This window comes from Myxocyprinus asiaticus, chromosome 28 (genome assembly GCF_019703515.2).
Source record: "Myxocyprinus asiaticus isolate MX2 ecotype Aquarium Trade chromosome 28, UBuf_Myxa_2, whole genome shotgun sequence".
Lineage (NCBI taxonomy): Eukaryota > Metazoa > Chordata > Actinopteri > Cypriniformes > Catostomidae > Myxocyprinus > Myxocyprinus asiaticus.
Genome location: NC_059371.1, coordinates 26,793,438 through 26,813,236, shown reverse-complemented (window position 1 = coordinate 26,813,236; position 19,799 = coordinate 26,793,438). Strand labels below are relative to the sequence as shown.

General features: G+C 38.3%; 1 protein-coding gene across 3 annotated transcripts in view; it reads left to right on the top strand.

Moving 5' to 3' along the window:
- Positions 1-4,944: 4,944 nt before the first annotated feature.
- Positions 4,945-19,799, top strand: part of LOC127419166 (zinc finger protein 385A-like) — a 117,998-nt gene continuing 103,143 nt past the window's right edge. The window contains exon 1 of one of the 3 annotated variants that reach the window (XM_051660342.1): positions 4,945-5,022. In XM_051660342.1, coding sequence (XP_051516302.1) covers positions 5,010-5,022 — 13 coding nt within the window. In that variant the 5' untranslated portion in view covers positions 4,945-5,009. Of the gene's footprint in view, positions 5,023-15,865; positions 16,320-19,799 lie in introns of those variants that run through there. The other 2 variants (XM_051660340.1, XM_051660343.1) reach the window with 2 other exon arrangements.

The window sequence follows — 19,799 nt, the reverse complement described above, 5'->3', positions numbered from 1 at the left end:
TGACATCATTTTCTGGGATTTTCCAAGCTGCTTAAAGGCACAGTTAACTTAGTGTATGTAAACGTCTGACCCACTGGAATTATGATATAGTCAATTAAAAGTGAAACAATCTGTCTGTAAACAATTGTTGGAAAAATTACTTGTGTCATGCACAAAGAAGATGTCCTAAATGACTTGCCAAAACTATAGTTTGCTAATATGAAATCTGTGGAGTGGTTAAAAAATGAGGTTTAATGACTTCAACCTAAGTGTATGTAAACTTCTGAGTTCAACTGTATATATATTAGCCTTTTTTTAAGATTTACACATTTAAATTGAATAGAAAATTGAATTCAATTTCAAATATTATTAAATTAAGTAATCTTTAACAAAATGAAATGAATAAAGCTTAAATTTATTCAAATTTTATTAATTTAGATATGTTAAATATTAAACAGTTAAATTGTGGAATTGTGTTATGAAATTAAAATGCTTAAATCTAAACAATAGGCTAAAATAATTTTTGAGCATATGAAAAGGAAAATGTACCAAGTTCATAGCAATGCAATATGCGTATTCATGTTGATTTAATGTCAAAGTAAAAAATGGGGTAAAAGAGTGGTTGACATAGCATTTCAAGCACACTGCAAAAATAATTTCTGTGTTAGATAATAAGTCTTTTATTTTTCGCAACCCTTTGGCAAATTGTTTTATTCAAAAGAACAAACCTTACTGCAATTTGTAATATATATATACTTTAAACAAGAAAAAAGTGTTTGTGTAATTGGTTAATAAAAAATTATATTGATTCGTCAGATAAAATAAAAAATAAAAATAAAATAAAAATAAAAAGTTAAATAAAACAAAACAGTTTCACTACTTCTTATTCTAGTTAAGAAACAATAATAAACGATTATGCCAAACGTATAAAATGTCATTGTGTAATACAAATTTTACTGCCTTGACAATTGACATTTGTGTCAATTGCGGTTCTATTGTAGTTTTAAAAAAAAAATCTGGGTATGAATAATGTACATCATGTCACTGACCCTATATCAGATACAGTGGCAGGATTTTGTCATTGCATAACAGGCTATAGTAGTAACCCTGCTGAAAAATCATACAGCAAATGCTTTGCAATGGAGACCTCATGCCATGGATAATCCTTAACAAGCCCCATAAACATTCCTGTGTTATATAGCTAACCGCCTGCAGACAACATAAAAAGTTGTGCGGAAGCGTTTCAGAAATGGGGGGTGTCAGGTTCTAAGCCAATTACAGTGAGCCAATACATTAACCATAAAGTGAGATCATTGTGAGTGGCAGACAACTTTAATGGTTTTTGGTGTGAGCGATTGGAAGCTGTTTATGACTGGTGGGCAGGGAGATGCCCTGTTGCTGTCACCATGTTCCTGTAACAGTATCTCACTGCGCCTGGCGGTCGAAATGTGCTTACTGCTTCAAAAATGGCTCCTCCACCCCTCTTTGCCCTTCTTCTGAAGTGAAGCTGCTTGAGAGTGTTGGGTTGTGCGTCACAAACACATATTCCTGTCAGTGTGAATCTATTAAGCAATCTAGAATCTGAAAGTGAGATCACTCGAGTAGGATGCTCATATTAAATCCAAAGAAAATGTTTTTATTTGTATTTAATAGTTTGTTACCTCTGCGGTTTTGACGAGTTGCGGCTGCTTGTTTTCTGTTTTGTGGTGATGGTTTGACACTTAATATTCTGTCTAGAGTTTCACATTAGACATGACATTTCAGATGAGACCCCACTCTGGAGCTGTCACTCATTCCCAGTCGCTCACTCAGGAATTATCATAGATGTAAAGTGGGAATACATCGCCATCAGCTGTTGCTTTGCTTTTGTCTCATCTGTTTTCTGTGGTTTGGTTCCAAAGCTTTGTAAAATTACTTCACATGGCTGTTTTTTTGTTTTTTTTTTTGCTTTTAATTACTGGGTAGGGAAGTGGATGGAAAGAGAGGGGGAATGGGGTCAGCACTTGACCCAAGCCAGATTCAAACCCAGATTCCTGTGAGCACATAAGCTGTCTATATGTTGTGATCAACACTGCCCTCTGTGCTACAACTCCAACGTGAATGGAATTTTCCTGATATCCTTCTCCAGTTGCAGGATTCCGAAAGTTCAGGGGAGTCATTGACAGAAACTAAAGCGCTGTGGCTCCATTTATTACTTTGGAGCTCTAACCTGAAAATCGTTGCTATGTGCTTCGGCAAACTTGTCCATATTGTGAAATAAGACCTGGTCTGGATGTCCCTGTTGGATTTCATCGCAGCTCACCAGGGAAAGAACTTGTATAGCTCCTAGCCACTCAGGCCTGCTCCATCTTCCCACCTGTCAGTTATGTGTCTCATGCTCTCTAGCCTGTGCCTCTCTCTCCATCCCAGTCCACGTTTTAATGGACTCTTCTTTCTCCTGTTCTGTTTTTTTTCTTTCCTATTCTGCTCTCTCTTTTCTGTTTCATTCTCTTTTTCCTGTTCTGCCCTTTCCTACCTGTTCTGCTTTATCTTTTCTGTTCTATTCTCTCTTTACTTTTCTGCTTTTCCTTTCCTGTTCTGCTCTTTCCTTCCTATTCTGCCTTCACATTCTGCTCTTTACTCCATGTTCTACTCTCTCTTTCCTGTTCTGCTTTCTCTTTTCCGTTCTACTCTCTCTTAACTTTTCTTATATCGCTTTTCTGTTCAGCTCTTTCTTTCTTGTTCTATTCTCTCTTTTCTGTTATGTTCTCTATCCTTCCTATTTTGCTCTCTGTTTTCTGTTCTACTCTCTCTTTACTTTACTGCTTATTCTTTCCTGTTCTGTCCTGAACTGAGTTAGCCTAACTTAAATTTGATCTGTTCAAATAATTCCAATGAACTTCAAAGTTTTGTGTTAGTTCGCAACAAGCACATTTGTACATTGTATTTTATACACATTATGAGAAGAATGGTATTGTTATGAACTTGTAGATAATTCAGTCAGCATAACATTTGAAGTGGGGTGAGCTCTCAGAAGTTGCTTATGAGAAAAGCAACAATCACTGATATCTCAATGGTAATGAACCCATCTTTGACCTAACCATTGGCTCCACTCTTCTCCACAATGGTAACCTCCAAAAATATTCAACATGACAGAAACTCATCTAAATCCCCACATAACAGAATATTAATCACTATCAAGTTTGCTACTTGTCTCATTTTGCATATAAATACATTAAAATAACACTTATTTTCAAAATGGACTCTCCCAATGTAGTCCCATGCAAAGCATGCTGGGAAATGTAAATCCCCTGCTTGGTTTGAGTAATACATTGATGCACAAATATTATTCACATAGTCCAAACACAATTTGATTAAACAAATGTCAATGGATTGTACACAACAAAATTAAATTGAGACCAAATTCTAAAGAATTGTGTTGCATCAACTTACATAAATGAAGTTAATTGAGCAAGCAGTTAAAATCATGTTGAGTGAACACCATCCGTTAGAAGTCTCAATCCATTTGTACGTTTCATTGCAATGTAATCATATAATTTTTTTATGATTGTGTTGAATTTCACTTGGACTTTATGCAACGTAATTACATTGATTTTAAGTGTACTGGTTTAGTATATTCAGTAGAGCTGAATTCCCTTTTTCAGTGTGTTCAGCTCTCTATTTTCTGTTCTGCTCTCTTTCCTTCCTATTCTTCTCTTTGTTTTCTGTTCTGCTTTCTCTTTACTTTTCTGCTTTTTCTTTCCTGTTCTGCTCACTCTTTTCTGTTCTGTTCTTTCCTTCCAGTTCTGCTCTCTCTTTCCTGTTCTGCTCTTTACTCCTTTTTCTACTCTCACTTCCCTGTTCTGTTCTGTACTCTTTTCTTCCTGTTCTGCTCTTTCTCTTCTGTTCTGCTATCTCTTTCTTGTTCTATTCTTTCTGTCCCATTCTGCTCTTTCCTTCCTGTTCTAATCTCTCTTTACATTTTGCTTTGTCTTTCCTGTTCTACTCTTTCTTTTCTGTTCATCTCTCTCTCCTGTTCTGCTCTCTCTTGTTCTGCTTTCTCTTTTCTGTTCTACTCTTTCCTTCCTGTTCTGGTCTCTTTTACCTGTTCAGTTCTTTCCTTCCTGTTCTGCTGTCTCTTTCCTGTTCTTTTTTCTCTTTTCTGCTCTGCTCTCTCACTCATTTTCTGCGGTTTCCTTCCTAATCTACTCTCTCTTTCCTGATCTGCTCTCTCTCTTTCGTGTTTTGCGCTTTCTTTTCTGTTCTGCTCTTTTTCCCATTCTGCTCTCTTTTTCCATTTCTAATCTCTTTCCTGTTCTGCTATCCATTTCTACTTTTTCCTGCTCTCTCTTTCTGTTCTACTCTTTCTTTATTTTTCTGTTTTCTTTCCTGTTCTGCTCCCTTTTTCCTGTTCTTCACTTTCTTTCCTGTTCTACTCACTCTCCTTTCTGTTCTGCTCTCTCTTTCCTGGTTTGCTCTCTCGTTCCTGTTCTGCCCTTTCCTTTCCGTTCCTCTCTCTCTCTGCTGTTTTACTCTCTCTCTCTCTCTCTCTCTCTCTCTCTGTTCTGCTCTCACTTTCTTGTTCCGCTCTCTCTCTCTCTCTCTCTCTCTCTCTCTCTCACCCAATCCCTCCTTCTCTTTTTCGTCCTCTCCCCTTCCTGACATAGTTGTCCTCACTTATTAAGGTCCTGGTGTAATTAGCTTCTGGAATCTCTTGCGCTTGTTCTGTATTCTCAGTGTGGTGAGATTGAGAGGGGGACAGTGGGATGGGCCAAGAGGGGGAAATGTATTTCTCAGTGATTGTGTGACTCTGTACAGGAGACACCTTCTCTTTGACTCCCATAATTGACCAAAGTTCATTGGGACTATATTTGCTTCTTACCCAAAGATCACTGGAGTCTCACAGGAGAATCAAGCTGCTCGGACGCATCATTGTTCATGCCAGCGAAGGTTCCTACAGGGAATTTGTGGTGTCGGGGTGCAACTGGAAAGACCCTTGAAGACAGAAAGAGGAGAAGAAAAGACAGAAAGTAACAGAGGAAGAGGGTTTGATGTGGGGCACAGGTAGGGACATTCTCCTATACCTAGTTCTGTTTGCTGTGTGCAGTAAATGTATATGAGAACAATATGGTTGCCCTTGGAGCATCCCTTTCGCTGCATATGCAGAAATGTTAATCAAAAAAGAATATTACCCATTAGTGTGTTTACTGTGAGTGAACAATCAACTTACATAAAATAACATTGAAGCTTAGGGGTAATGCATCATAATAAATTTTTTTAAAGCTACAATTATGATTGTACTATGGCATTTACAAATATATAAACATAGCAAAACATGTACTGCAGGACATAGATTAATAGTTTAGAAGATGTGATACATCTTATGGAAAAACCCACAGTGCTTTAGTCTATGGCCAGCATCCAGTCCTCCTAATTTAGACATGTCAATCTTGTCATTAACAAGATTGTATTTCGTTTGCAGAAGTGTATACTTCTCCTGAACATTCAAACAGACTCATCAGTAGTGTTATGTTTCTTCTTGTCATTCTTTCATCAATAATAAAGCTGATGTCAAGGTTTGTCTTTGTATTCATTGATACTCACCAATAATGCTCAAATGGGTTTGATTTGGTGTGTATGGGACTGACAGGTCCACAAATCCATAGAACAACGCATAATACAACAAGCCATTCAGCACAGGCTAGCTATAGTTAAATTGTGTATCTGTGTGTATGTGTGCGCACATGCTTGTAGGCGTTTTGCTAATATGAGGGTTGGATTGAATGTGTTAACAATTTCAAAAGGGATTTTGCCCACATCTATTAATATACCAATTATACACGGTCAAAAATACAAATGGCCTGACCTTTTAAATGTACCTTTGTCCATTTGATATTTTTTTTTTCTTCCAATGTGGAGGACATAAACTATAAAAAAGGAAAGGAAAACTTAAAAACTATCAGAACACATTTTGTGTTTTTTTTTTTGTTTTTTTTTTGTTTTTTTTATGTATTTGGAAGCTAAATAAAAAAAGTGCTAGCTTTAAAGGTCAGTCTGTTTTCTAGGACTGAAGGGTTTATTTATGACAATGTTCATTTTGAATTTTGAGCTTCTCAGGAAAGTTTTTTTAGCCAATATAAAACCTTGCTGTTGGAATGAGACTGAATTTGCTAAAATTATTGTTCTTATTTTGTTTGTAGACATGGTGTGATGGATTGTTTGACTGACCTGCTAGAATTAAGCACTTTGCTATGATTTTCACACTGGCTTTTGACAGACGCATTTTACACAGTGATTATTGTGATGCTCTTATGATGTATGTGTGTACTGTATATGTAAAGGTGTGTATGCGTGTAAGTGTCTGTATGTATAAGACTGTATATTTGCTGAGATGGATGGCTGTAGACATGGTATTAGGAGGCTCTCTGTCTTCTGCTGAAAGGTGTAAAATTAGCATCCCTGTGTGAGAGAGAGAGTGACTGTCAACTTCAACATTCCCCTCATACGCAGAGCTGGAAAAGCACACAAACTATCCCTCTCATCCCTCAAGAGGTTTTCTGAAATCTTTTCTTCTTATTGCAGAGGCACCTAACTGATATGGATCCACTCCTGATCAATATTCTAATTTTAGTGTGATCATCCACTGTCATGCAAACGGATACTCATATACCGGCTGCTGGCTCTGTGCTTTTCAAGGGCATTGAAGCAGGATGGTAAAGGGCTCACACATATTTAATGAATATCAAAATTAAACCCTTCAACCTTGTACTCTACATGCATTATTATTACACTTTTCAAACTAAATTAGATTTATCAAGGAGACAATGTTGAATACACCAAATGAGGTTATATTGAAGTTATATAATAAATCTACGCATTTAATAATTGTAAATGTCAATTCACGCATGAAATGTATTTTACAGTGTAAGTAAATGCATGAACTATATTTAAAAGTTCGGCTCAGACTTTTCAAATTAACACCATTATTAATATAGATTGATTTCAATTCCTACTGATAGATTATCGCTGTTGATCCTCTTTCAGTATTGGTCTGGGTTTTTATAGATATAGTGGGCTGGGCCCTGGCTGTCCTTTGACCTTTCAGTGCAGTCTCTAAATTCACCACCCCTGTGCCAGCACTCACACTGCTGATCATATAGGTATACAGTATGTTCTCAGAGCACATACACTGCGGCTCTCTCAATAGATAAAAGCCAAGATCAGTTGAAGAGTGAAAAAGGAGGGAAAGGAAAAACTTTAAATTGGGTTGTGAAATATACCTTCTCTAGTCAGCCTTCCCCAAATGGTTAATGGTCAAGTGTACTGAACAGAATGTGGCCAGTATTAAATCTGTGTAGGTGATATGAAAGAAAAGAATGATGTAGGCTTTTTGGTGTAGTTTTGTGTCATTTTAGTGCTTTGGAAAGGTGATTCAAAGTATACATGTGTAATTTTTTATTTATTTTTTAATTGAGGAGGATACAATAATTTGATTGTTATTAATTGGTGGCAATGTACAGTATTTAACGTAAATGTAGCAAGAAAACAATACAGTTGTCTTGCAATTTGCAGCTTTGGAACTAAAAGTTGATGTCTGTCATTTTTTAGATATAAAAAAAATACTTTCTCCTATTTCAACTGAATATGAATATGCAGAGAAAGTTTTTTGAGATGATTTCCTAAACATTGCTGTTTGTTTGAGCATCCTGACCAGCACAGCATGGCAACTATATGCGCTTTTCCACCATTGGTCCGACCAGTTCTGAGCACGGTGAGGATCGGTTCCAGTAGCATTTCCACTTGAGCACAGTTGTGCACGGAACAATTAAAAACCATTCTCAGCCCAGATTTCTTGGCATGGTTAGCTAACTGTGGAGTGGTTTTGGTGAAGTAAATAAAAGTCAATGAAAATTAGGATATATTTAGTGTATCTTAAATGTTTTAGGTATGGTTTAACACGTTTAGTACATTACTTTCTGCGTGCTTTTAAAGGTCATTAAAAGCAGCTGTTTTCTCAACCAGTGGTATGAATTTGGGGCGTGAAAATCTGTTTGTCCAATGCCAGATTGAGGAGTGTGATTTTTTTATTATTTATTTATTTTTTGCAATTCTTGTTGGTCACCCAAGTAGTGAAGACCTACTTCACATTTAAAGGTTTCCTAAACGCTGCACCATCTGCCATTTTTTCATCGCTAACTAGTAAACTAATTAATAGTAAAATCAACTAGTTCTGTGGCAGCAGGATGTAATGCTAATTTTATTCTTAATATCTCTTCCTGACTATTTTGCCTTCTAGCTCTGTTTTCAGCCCAGCAACATGGACACTTGCCAAAAGGTGCTACAACTAACACAACTTATAAATATATGTTCATTGGGAATTAATTTGGTCTGTTAATCTTCAGAGTGTAAAAGAGAAATTGAGAACTGATGAGGAGGAGGATGATGAAAGAAGTGTTGGTACACAGATTTTACAACTGGGCTGCACCCTATCCCTAGATATACTGTATCTATGTCCACTGCACCGGCCAACTCCAAGTCCATATTTAACGTTCTGCATTCTTGTGTCTCGTTAAGCACATTAAAAATACAACCTCAATATTCCAATATACCTATGGGCCTCAGGCCAGACAGGGAAGCATTCACAGAGTTCCTAAAATGTTTTTGGCACGGTCACCTAAGCTCTCTTTTTCTCCCTCGCTTTAGATGCTGCAGCATCTGAGCTGGTTTTTTTGTATGCTAATTACAGGTTTGATTACCAGGTTTGTTTGTGTCCCTGATTTGCCCAGAAGGAGGTGGCTTGGTGCTTGCATGAGAGGCTTAATTTGCAGGCAGTCTGGAGGCTGTCCAGGCTGCTGTGCTACATAAAAGTATAAGTTTGCCCGATGGGGTGTTTGGGATGTGACACTCCAAGACTCCATCTAAAAACAGTTCTCTAAATAAACAGTAATTCTCATTGTAATTTATGCTTTTTACATGGATGTATGTGTTTCACTTCAGTTTATGCTGTTTAATATACAGACTCTAAATGTTACATTTACATAAGCATCATACTGTATAAACGGGCCAGAAAATGGCTATAGAAGCAGGCTAGATTTGCTATCTCTCCATTCAGAATACAGGAAAGTTATGCAATAATGGAGGATACATTATTTAAATTATGAATATGTTATGTATTTTTTTTAACAGTCTCATTGTTAAGCTGATTTGTTGTGCTTCTGTGTGATATCATGTGTGAACCTGCAGAAGGCAGCAGAGAGCTTTTCCGTTTGCAGTAGTCTCCCTACATAGGGAGCTTTCTTTTTATCATGACAACGGACTGTAGAAAAGGAAACAAGAACCTTGAGTCTGTGTGTCGCAGTGCAGGTTCAGTTTGGCTGTGGGCTTTTAAATTTAAATTGTTGCAAGGATAGATATTCCAGGCTTTCTCTCTTTTTCTGTTCTTTCCATCTGGTTGCAGGGATATAGACAGATTATAGAGCTCACCCTGCAGCACTTGACGTACTCTTACTCTAAGCCTGGCATGGCCCGGCATGGGCCTGTGTCCTTATTAGACATCTGCTGGTCTCCCAACTGGACCTGACAAAGTATCAGGTTTCGGGCCGGGATCAAATTGGGAACTTCGGATTTGTGTCAGGCTCGTAATCAATGAAAATATAATTTAGCTGTTATTGTTGTGTTTTAATTTTAATGGCACATGTTTTGTGCACACACTGATACACTCCTATATATATGAGTCAGAGCCTGTAATAATGTGATCAGAATGGAAATACTAGTGTACAGCGTACAGCATAATCCATAGGATCTGTATCTGTATCCACAATGTTTCTGAATGCGGAAGTGTTTCACAATTCACAATGAAAGACTGTTTTTGCTCTCCGGTCAGTGGCAGTGCTTTCAGTTGCATTGGCATATGTTTTAGCGGAAAATGTAACGTGTAGGGCATTATATTTGTATACATTTGTATTACATGTGAGTCGCTATGACCATCTTTTAACAGCGCCTCACCTGAGTGGGTTGATGACATGAAGCGATAGCCCGAAGTTAGTTATGCTGATAAAATTTCAAGTTGTTATTACTGCCAACAGCTGAATATGTTGAGCCTGAACTCATTTTTACTCCAAATAAAACTTAATAGTTATTATTCTTCATCTGGATTGCTCGTTTCAGTCATTTTTTTTACTTTGCTAGTTATGGAGACCGAAACCAGAAAATAGTCCGGTGGCAATCAGGATCATTATGGCGCCGCCTTCTGGTTCATTCATCACTCTGGAAATCAAAGGTCAAATCAAGCACATTATATTCTTGGAAACAATATTCAGAGCAGTGTGCTGCCAGCTCTGGTTGTATACTGCACATTTTGGCAAATGTAGTCAGTCATCGAGATACCTAAATGCATACAGAAAATGTGCATAGTTTACATACCGTATACTGCAGAAATAGTAAGAGTAGTATTGTTGTATTCTATTACATAGTCAGTATTTGCATCTGTGCCTATTCGCTTAGGAAATAAAAAGAGAGGGAGTGCTTCCTGGTTTTAGGTCACAGGGTTTAGTACTTGGTTTGAGCTTCAATTTAATGCTTGTGCAGACCTGTAGTCACTAGTCACTATACACATTCCAGAGCCTAGGATGTCTATGTGTCAACTTAGAAGGCACCTGTTGAAATTAATGGCTGTACAACATTAATGCTATGTCTATGTGGCATTTTTTTTTTACATGCTTATGAGCTGTTCTTTTACTGAAAGATTTAAATGTGTTTTTAAGACAAAGGTATTTTTTATGAAAGCCAGGTTGAGACATGCTGTTTAACCTGTTTTGCTAAAAAGCCTTGATTGGGGTTTTAAGGCAGGTGTAGGTTTAAAGAGAGGTGTAGATTTTGTTTTGTGATGGTGGAGACACGTTCCCCCGTCACCTCTCTTATGGTCACATGAAATCTACACCACTGGTTTAGTGGCAAGTTCTTATGTGACAACTTGCCCCATATCGTGTGACAATATGCCCCACGATTGGGGCATGTTGTCACAAAAGGTCAACATGTGTTCAATGAACTGAATATTTTTCCTTGGGCAAGAATAGTGAAAATGTACAATAGCTTTTTTTTGTAGCCAAGACTTCAAGGTATGGGGCTATGCAGAAATTTGGCCAAAAGTTTGGAATAATGTACAGATTTTGCTCTTATGGAAAGAAATTGGTACTTTTATTCACCAAAATGGCATTCAACTGATCACAGTGTATAGTCAGGACGTTAATAATGTGAAAAATTACTACTACAATTTGAAAAAAAAAAAAGTCAAAGAGTTCTCATCAAAAAATCCTCCACGTGCAGCAATGACAGCTTTGCAGATCATTGGCATTCTAGCTGTCAGGTTGTCCAGATACTCAAGTGACATTTCACCCCACGCTTCCTGTAGCACTTGCCATAGATGTGGCTGTCTTACAGGGGCACTTACAGTCTAGCTGATCCCACAAATGCTCAATGGGGTTAAGATCCATAACACTCTTTTCCAATTATCTGTTGCCCAATGTCTGTATTTCTTTTGTTATTCTGTTTCCAAAGTGGCTTTTTCTTTGTAATTCTTCCCATAAGGCCTGCACCCCTGAGTCTTCTCTTTACTGTTGTACATGAAACTGGTGTTGAGCGGGTAGAATTCAATGAAGCTGTCAGCTGAGGACATGTGAGGCATCTATTTCTCAAACTAGAGACTCTGATGTACTTATCCTCTTATTTAGATGTACATCTGGCTTCCACATCTCTTTCTGTCCTTGATAGAGCCAGTTGTCCTTTGTCTTGAAGACTGTAGTGTACACCTTTGTATGGAAATCTTTGTATGGCAATTTCAAGCATTATGTAGCCTTCATTCCTCAAAACAATGATTGACTGATGAGTTTCTAGAGAAAGCTGTTTCTTTTTTTGCCATTTTTGACCTTAAGACATGCATACTATTGCATTCTGTGGCAACTCAAAAACAAACAAAAAGACAATGTTTAGCTACATTTAACGAACCAAATAGCTTTCAACTGTGTTTGATATAATGGCAAGTGATTTTCTAGTACCAAATTAGCAATTTAGCATGATTACTCAAGGATAATGTGTTGGAGTGATGGCTGCTGGAAATGGGCCTGTCTAGATTTGATCAAAAATTACTTTTTTCAAATAGTGATGGTTTTTACACCAGTAATGTCCTGACTATACTTTGTGATCAGTTGAATGCCACTTTGGGGAATTAAAGTACCGATTTTCTTCTGAAACCGCAAAATCTGTACATTATTCCAAACTTTTGGCTGCCAGTGTACATATAAAGTAAATTTGTGTCTTGGAAACAGTGGTGTGCCTATATGTTTCTTCTGGATTTGACTAAGCTTGACAGATATTTACGAATATTTAATATTTACTTATGTCCACTTATTACACATTCAGTCCCCTTTGTAACAAATAAGGGTAATTTTCCCAGTTAATTTGGGATAATTTTCAGAGGGTCCTTGTTGCTCTAGATTGGATTGCCCCTTGTACACTGAGTTTGAACCAACAATCTTTCTGTTACCAACCCAGATCTTTACCCACTATGCAACATCATTCCTGATTTCAATATTAGAATTACCAAAACTTACCAAGTTTTCTCAGCTCTCAGATTTACTTATAACAATGCATGTTGGTGCGGCTACCCTTATGAGGACTCTCCATAAACATAATGATTTTTATACTGTATGAACTATAGATTCTATCCCCTAACCCTACCCCTAAACCTAACCCTCACAAAAAAACTGCATTTTTACATTTTCAAAAAAACATAGTTTAGTACGTTTTCTAAGCGATTTTAATTATGGGAACATGAGAAATGTCCTCATAAACCACATTTATAGCATAATACCCTTGTAATTACCATTTGTAACCTAAAAAAATGTCCTTGTATACCACCCAAACCCGCCCACACACACACACACACACACACACTGAGCCAGGGGGTGCAAGAGGATCCCCATTCTTGGATTTCACCCTCTCATCATGACATCCATTAAAGTCCTGCTGGGTCCCAGTCCCAAGCGGGTAGACAGCACATTAGCGCTTGGACCATTGAGCTCAACAAGGCCCAGCTCTGAATTATTGATCTCAACACAACTAATGAGGAAACCCTATCTCCTCTTTTGATGAGACTCACACACACACACGGTCACACTACCTTGTGCGCTCTGCAATGGCTTCCACACCAACACACTGTCCAGTGTTCACCCAGCCATCACTCAGTCTGCCAGGACAGGACCACCACACTTAATCAACCTGTTTATCAGTGCTTTGTAGTGATGTTCAATTCATGAACGAATCATAACTTTGAGTTGATTCTTTTCAATTAACTGGTTGAACGAGTTCACAAATTGGACGGCATGTTTAGTTCGCAGATTGGTCTGATCTGGTTGAATTGGTTCTCGAGATAAAAACTTATGAAATTATCTATAACACATACTGTAAAATTACAATAAATACAGTAATTAATTTAACTTCCAGGTCCAGTTGTGCTTTCGGAAATCAAATTTGCGGTATTCCCATGTGATTTCAAGATGACTCATCTCTCTCCACAAATCTTATGCATTCCTATACATTAAAAGCTCAGTCAGAGCTTTCTCTAGTGTGTTGGAGCCCTAAAATGTAAAAATATAAAACTGTAGAGCAGGTGTAGGTTTTACATAACACCATTTAAAGAGTTGTATAGGGATAGTTCTCCCAAATATTTAAATTCTGTCATCAATTACTCACCCTTATATTCTTGTTCCAAACAGGTATGAATTACTTAGTTCAATGGAACACAACAAAAGTTAGGCACAATGTTAATTTGACTCACCGTTTGCTTTCATTGCATTTTTTCCAGACAATAAATGTCAGTCCATAACATCTTCTTTTGTGTTCCATGGAAAAAAGAAATTCATATGTGTTTGGAACAACATGGGGGTGAGTAAATGTAAAAAATACAAAAAATAATAATAATAATAATAAAAAAAATGTGTGTAAAGCATGTAAAACGTCATCTGGGGAAATGTGATGACGTATAAGAACCACCCTTACAAAAATGGAGAATTCTGGCAAATTTGCGGCAAACTCTTCATCGTCGCCAATGGTTTGCTGCAGGTTCACCACTACTGGTGAATCACAAGCTCATTTGCATGTGAAAATAATGAGTGGGAAATTTGCAGCAAGTTTGTCAGAACTCGAGATTTTTTGTAAATGAATCAACAGATAAATTTGAAACAAAATGTAAAAAAATCAAAATAAATAACAGTTCACACAAATGAGTTTGGACTTACTAACTCTAGTGCTTTGACATTTACTGGCTCATAAGGTCAACAAATGTGCATTCTATCATTCTGTTACACAGCCAGGTGCTTTGTGTTAGCTTTGTTGCCATTTGCATTCACAGTTGATGAACCACGATGCGCGACCTTCCTCCTGACTTTTCCAAAGTGAATCATTAAGCAAAGCTCCAATAATGAGCAGTTAATCAGTAAAGATCTGTATGAAGAGCTTCACCTGTATCAGTGTGTTTACCCGTTGACGTATCGGGGCACACACACACCAGTCCATCCTCATTATGAGCTGTTTGCTCAGGTGCTGGTGTAATAGTGTGTATGAGTGCCCTCTGTGATCGGATGACAGCATGCGTGTGAGTGCTTGTGTAATGTACCTGTAGTCTTATGATAATGGAGCTTATACATCTAATTCCCACCCACCCACCTTTATTTTTTCTGTGTCTTGGTCTATGTGCAGTGTAGTATAGAGTGTGTCAGCCAACCTCCTTAGTATTCAACTCCCCTCTCACTGACTTACTGCACAAGCCAGAGACAACAGGGAGAGGGGGTAAAAAAGGAAGAAACAGGAAGATAAAATAAAAGATAGCAATTTTTCTTGCCTCTGACTCATGTGCATGTGAGCATGTCTGTGTGTGTGGTAGTATATTGCTTTTGAGAATTCCTTTTTTGACACCTCTTTATTCTCTAGCTCTTGTAAAATGGTATATTCTCCACTGCAGTGTGGCTTTTCTAAATCGGCAATGCTGCCATAAACTCTGCCTGCACTGCTGTTGTCTGTGCAGTGCCGAGCCGAATCGTTTACATACCGAAGATGTTCTATTTTGAATTCTTTTTGAGGCGCATTTTATCCAGGGAATGACACATTCTGAAATTGGCCCTGTTGTACTAAATAACTGTGACTGTGACTTATGTCATTCTTTCTCCTCTTTTCTCACTGTTTCTCTCTCTCTCTCTCTCTCTCTCTCTCTCTATTTCTCCTCCCTTTGTTAGGTCCTCTTTTTCCTCCCAGTCTTTTCTCCTTGTCACTCCACGTCATCCCACTGTCAGTTTGAATTTAGTTTAAACTCTCCTCGTCCTCTTCCTCTTCCTCCCCCGCTCCGTCGCTCTCTATTCCATCTCTTCCAAACTCTACTACCCCTTTCTCCTCTCTCCCAGACTCCTCTTTCTCTTCCGCTTTTGGGAAATATCTTGCAGAATTCATATTCATGCAACAGAAAGTGTACATTCTAAGGAGAGATGAAGCTTGAGGGAAGAAACGTGGAGAGGTTCACTGTCACACAGTGTAGGAAGGAAAAGAGAGAGGAGCAAGAGATATGGAGAGGTGACCGCCATCCCGACAGCCATAAACAGACCGATTATGAGAGGGAGACAGAAAGAGATGGAGGGAAAAATCGAGAGAGAGTGTAGCAGTGCTTCCATGCTTTCCACTCTGCAGGATGACAAGCGGGTGCTGCCTCTCCAATTGGTTGGGACTTCCACCAATCAGAGTGCAGGCAGGGAAGGTGCCTTTAGGTTAAACCCAACCCCAAAAACAAGAAGAAGAGAGATAGATAGAGAGAGAGAGAGAGAGAAAGAGAGAGAGAGAGAGAGCAGCGCAGATACCAGCTTAACTGTGCTACTAAGGCATCCCTAAGAAATGTTCCTCTTGAAGGGAAACTGTTCATCTGCTGTCTGCTCTAGAAAAACACTGTGCATCCTGGTCGGTCTGCAGGGAATTTGGCTCAGTCACTGACTGGGGCTCCATAATTTCTGACCCCACCACCCCCCTCCCTAATCAGTTGCCCTCCCCCCACGTTGCCCTCTGACTCACCTGAGACAAGAGAGCAGAGTACCTGCAGATCCCTCCCCTCTGAGTACTGCTCGTTCACCTGGAGAGAGAGGACATACGAGACACGGGATGGACAACAGCTATGCTCTCTCTCACGCCGTGCTGGCTGCTTGACTCACTTTGTTTTGGGGGAGAAATACAGAGGAGCGCAGAGAAGAACTCGTGCTCTCCAGGATTAGAATTTTAGCGAGAGCCTGTCCTGATCGCAGAAGCGAGGTTTTGCAGGATGATCTTGGGTAAGTTCTCCTTTAGTTCTTCTCCAGAGATTTGGTAAGGTGCTACTACTTGCTTCAGCCATGTTGTTTTAGTCAAAAATGAATTTAGAAAGATCAACTCTTAACATTTGAACTCCTAACTTCATTAATTCCACTGTTTTTAACTCGAAAACCTCAAAAGTGTGTCTATCTTAAGTGCAATGCTTGGGGTAAGCGGTTTCTTCAAGATCAATTTGGGCTGACAGGGAAGGTCATAGTTCTAGTAGTGGGTGTCCGGCTATACAAGCTTTTTCACCCTTTGGCTAGACTCCCATTGTCCTTCCTCAGAAGGCTTCAACATGCATAAATTGAACAAGACAGGTTTAAGATCCCAGGCACCAAAAGAACCAAACTTCTTTATTTGAACTCCATGGTGGTACTTTATAGCAGAATTCTTTTAGTTATGGTCAGGTTGTGAATATGCTGATTCGTTGGCCTATTCCATTTTATTATGTTTTTGCTTATCTTTTTTGTATGAGATAGCAACCCTTTAATCCTTTTCAGCAGTTAATGACTTATTTTATAAGTCTGTTCTGAGATTAAACCTGTACCTCTACAACTTATTCAAGTACACTATGAGAGGATTTACAGCCCCAATACATGTTTTTGGGTGCTTCTGCAGTTTCTCCATTTCTGTGAGGCTGAAGATATGTGTGTGTGTGTGTGTTGTGACTAGAGGCTGCAGCATCTGAGCCAGCCCACGCTCCTACAGGGGTTGTTTGAATTAAGCCTCTGCACTCTATTGCAAGAACACAATTGTGTGGTGTGTGTGTGTGTGTGTGTTTTTGTGTGTGTGTGTGTGTTAGAGAGATAGTCGTCATTGTGTAACTTATTTTAGATCATGTTAACTGCCTGTGTGCAAGTCTGTTTTAGTCTATCCATATGATACCTGATGTCATAATGTTATGGAAGTGTTGCTGAGTGTGTGTTTGTTTGTGTAATGCTCTGTGAGGGAACACCATTTGAGACCACATTGTTTAACGCATGCCTGGGCTAATTTAACAGCCGGGCTGCTACACTTCTTGCCGGCATTTTCCTCAGGGCATGTTTTTCGGAGAGCCAAGCATAATGATTATAGGGTTTGTAATGTGTGATCTGTCTGTTCTCTCTCTCTTTCTCTCTCTCTCTCTCTCTCTCTCTCTCTCTCTCTCTGTGTGTGTGTGTGTGTGTGTGTGTGTGTGTGTGTGGGCGGGTTTAGGTGGTTTACAAGGACATTTTTTTAGGTTAAAAACTGGTAATTACAAGGGTATTATGCTATAAATGTGGTTTATGAGGACATTTCTAGTGTCAAACAAAACCGATCTTACACACTCTGATGAACAGTGCGCTAAATTACAAGTTTTTTGTGAGGGTTAGGTTTAGGGGTAGGGGTAGGGTTAGGAGATAGAATCTATAGTTCGTACAGTACAAAAATCATTATGTCTGTATGGAGAGTCCTCATAAGGATAGCCTCACCAACATGTGTGTGTGTGTGTGTGTGTGTGTGTGTGTGTGTGTTAATATACAATAATTACTACAGACAGAAAGAATTTATAGTTGCTGGATATGGTTCTGCACCATAGTCAGTCTCCTGTTGCTGTATTCTCTACAATCCCTAGTATGCAGCATGTGTTGGCCTGTGAGATGTCATCAGTCTAGAATGCTCTTTTCATGTCCAACGTGTTCTGTCAATGTCTAGCAAGAGAATTCACACACATCGTAACACACATGGTGCTGGCAACATCAAGGCCATGGGTTCAATTCTCAGAAAATCACAAACTGATATGTATACCTTAAATGCACTATAATTCGCTTTGGATAGAAGCATCTGCCAAAATGAGTGCATTTACATGCAAAACATTTGCAACGCTGATAACTACCAAAAATCAACTCATTGAAAAAATCACAAGAAACAGATGTTTACATGAGATTTGAAATCATCGTGTTATTTTCTGCTTTTGATGTCAAAACGTAAACAAGCATGAGCACAACACTCAACACTTGCACACTTTGGATAATCTGGTAAAAATGCTGGTTTAGGTGTTTACATGCAAGCGTAATCGGGGAAATGGGCAAAAATCCACGTGTGCTGATCGGTTTATGACCTTGACCTGATTTAAAAAAAACAAAAAAAAAACTTTTAAGACATGACCTTTCACGTTGTCGGCTTATTACGCAGAATCGGTGTAAGAACATGCACATTTAAAATCTATTCTTGCTTGCTTCTTAAATTTTATAGACTCTTCCCAGTAATTTGCATTCCATCTTAAAAGAATAGTTAACCCTAAAAGGAAAATTATCTAATAATTTACTCACTCTCATGCCATCCTAGATGTGTATGACTTTCTCTCTTATGCTGAACACAAATGAAGAATTTTAGAAGAATATCTCAGCTCTGTAGGTCCATACAATGCAAATAAATGGTGACCAGAATTTGTATTCTCCAAAAAGCACAAATAGGTAGCATAAAAGTAATCCACACAACGCTAGTGGTTTAATCCATGTCTTCTGAAGAGATCTAATCGGTTTTGGGTGAGAACAGACAAAAATATAACTCCTATTTCACAATAAATCTTGACTTCAGCAGTCTCTAGGCAAGATTTTGATTTCAAGTTTGATTACACTTCCTAGCGCCATCTAGCACTTTGAGCATGTGTCAAACACACGACAAGTGTAATCTAGCTTGAAATCATGATCGAGCCTAGAAACTGCAATGGCAAGATGTGCAGTGAAATAGGGTTATATTTTGGTCTGTTCTCACCCAAAATCGATTCGATCGCATAAGAAGACATGGATTTAACCACTGGAGTCCTATGGATTACTTTTCTGCTGCCTTTAAATGCTTTTTGGAGCTTCAAAGTTGTCGTCACCATTCACTTGCATTGTATAGACCTACAGAGCTGAGATATTCTTCTAATAATCTTCATTTGTGTTACATTTACATTTATTCATTTAGCAGACAATTTTATCTAAAGTGACTTACAAAATGAGGAAGATACAACATAAGCAATTAATCTTAAGGAGGCAGTAATACAAAAAGTGCTACATTACAAAGTTTCAATTAAGTATTAGCCAAGACAGAGATTTTATTTTATTTTATTATTATTATTATTATTATTGTATGGTCAAGAGCTCAGGAAAAAAGTTGTGTCTTTAGCCGTTTTTTGAATACAGAGATACACATCTAGGATGGCATGAGGGTGAGTAAATGATGAGAGAGTTAACATTTTTGGTGAACTATTCGTTTAAAACTGTATGTGTTTTTACTTATGTGCAAGGAGTCGTGGAATTGTAATGGAGTGCTTGAATTTGGCCTCACTGAACAAACAGATGAGCGCAGACGTGCCACTCTGTTCCCATTAAAAGAGGCTGGAATAATGTTTGTGACTGGAAAGATGGGCTAATGGCTTCATTAACCTGTCTGATTATAGCTGCATCTCTCCAATCTAATCAGTCACATCTGACAACGAATGTTTTCAAGTA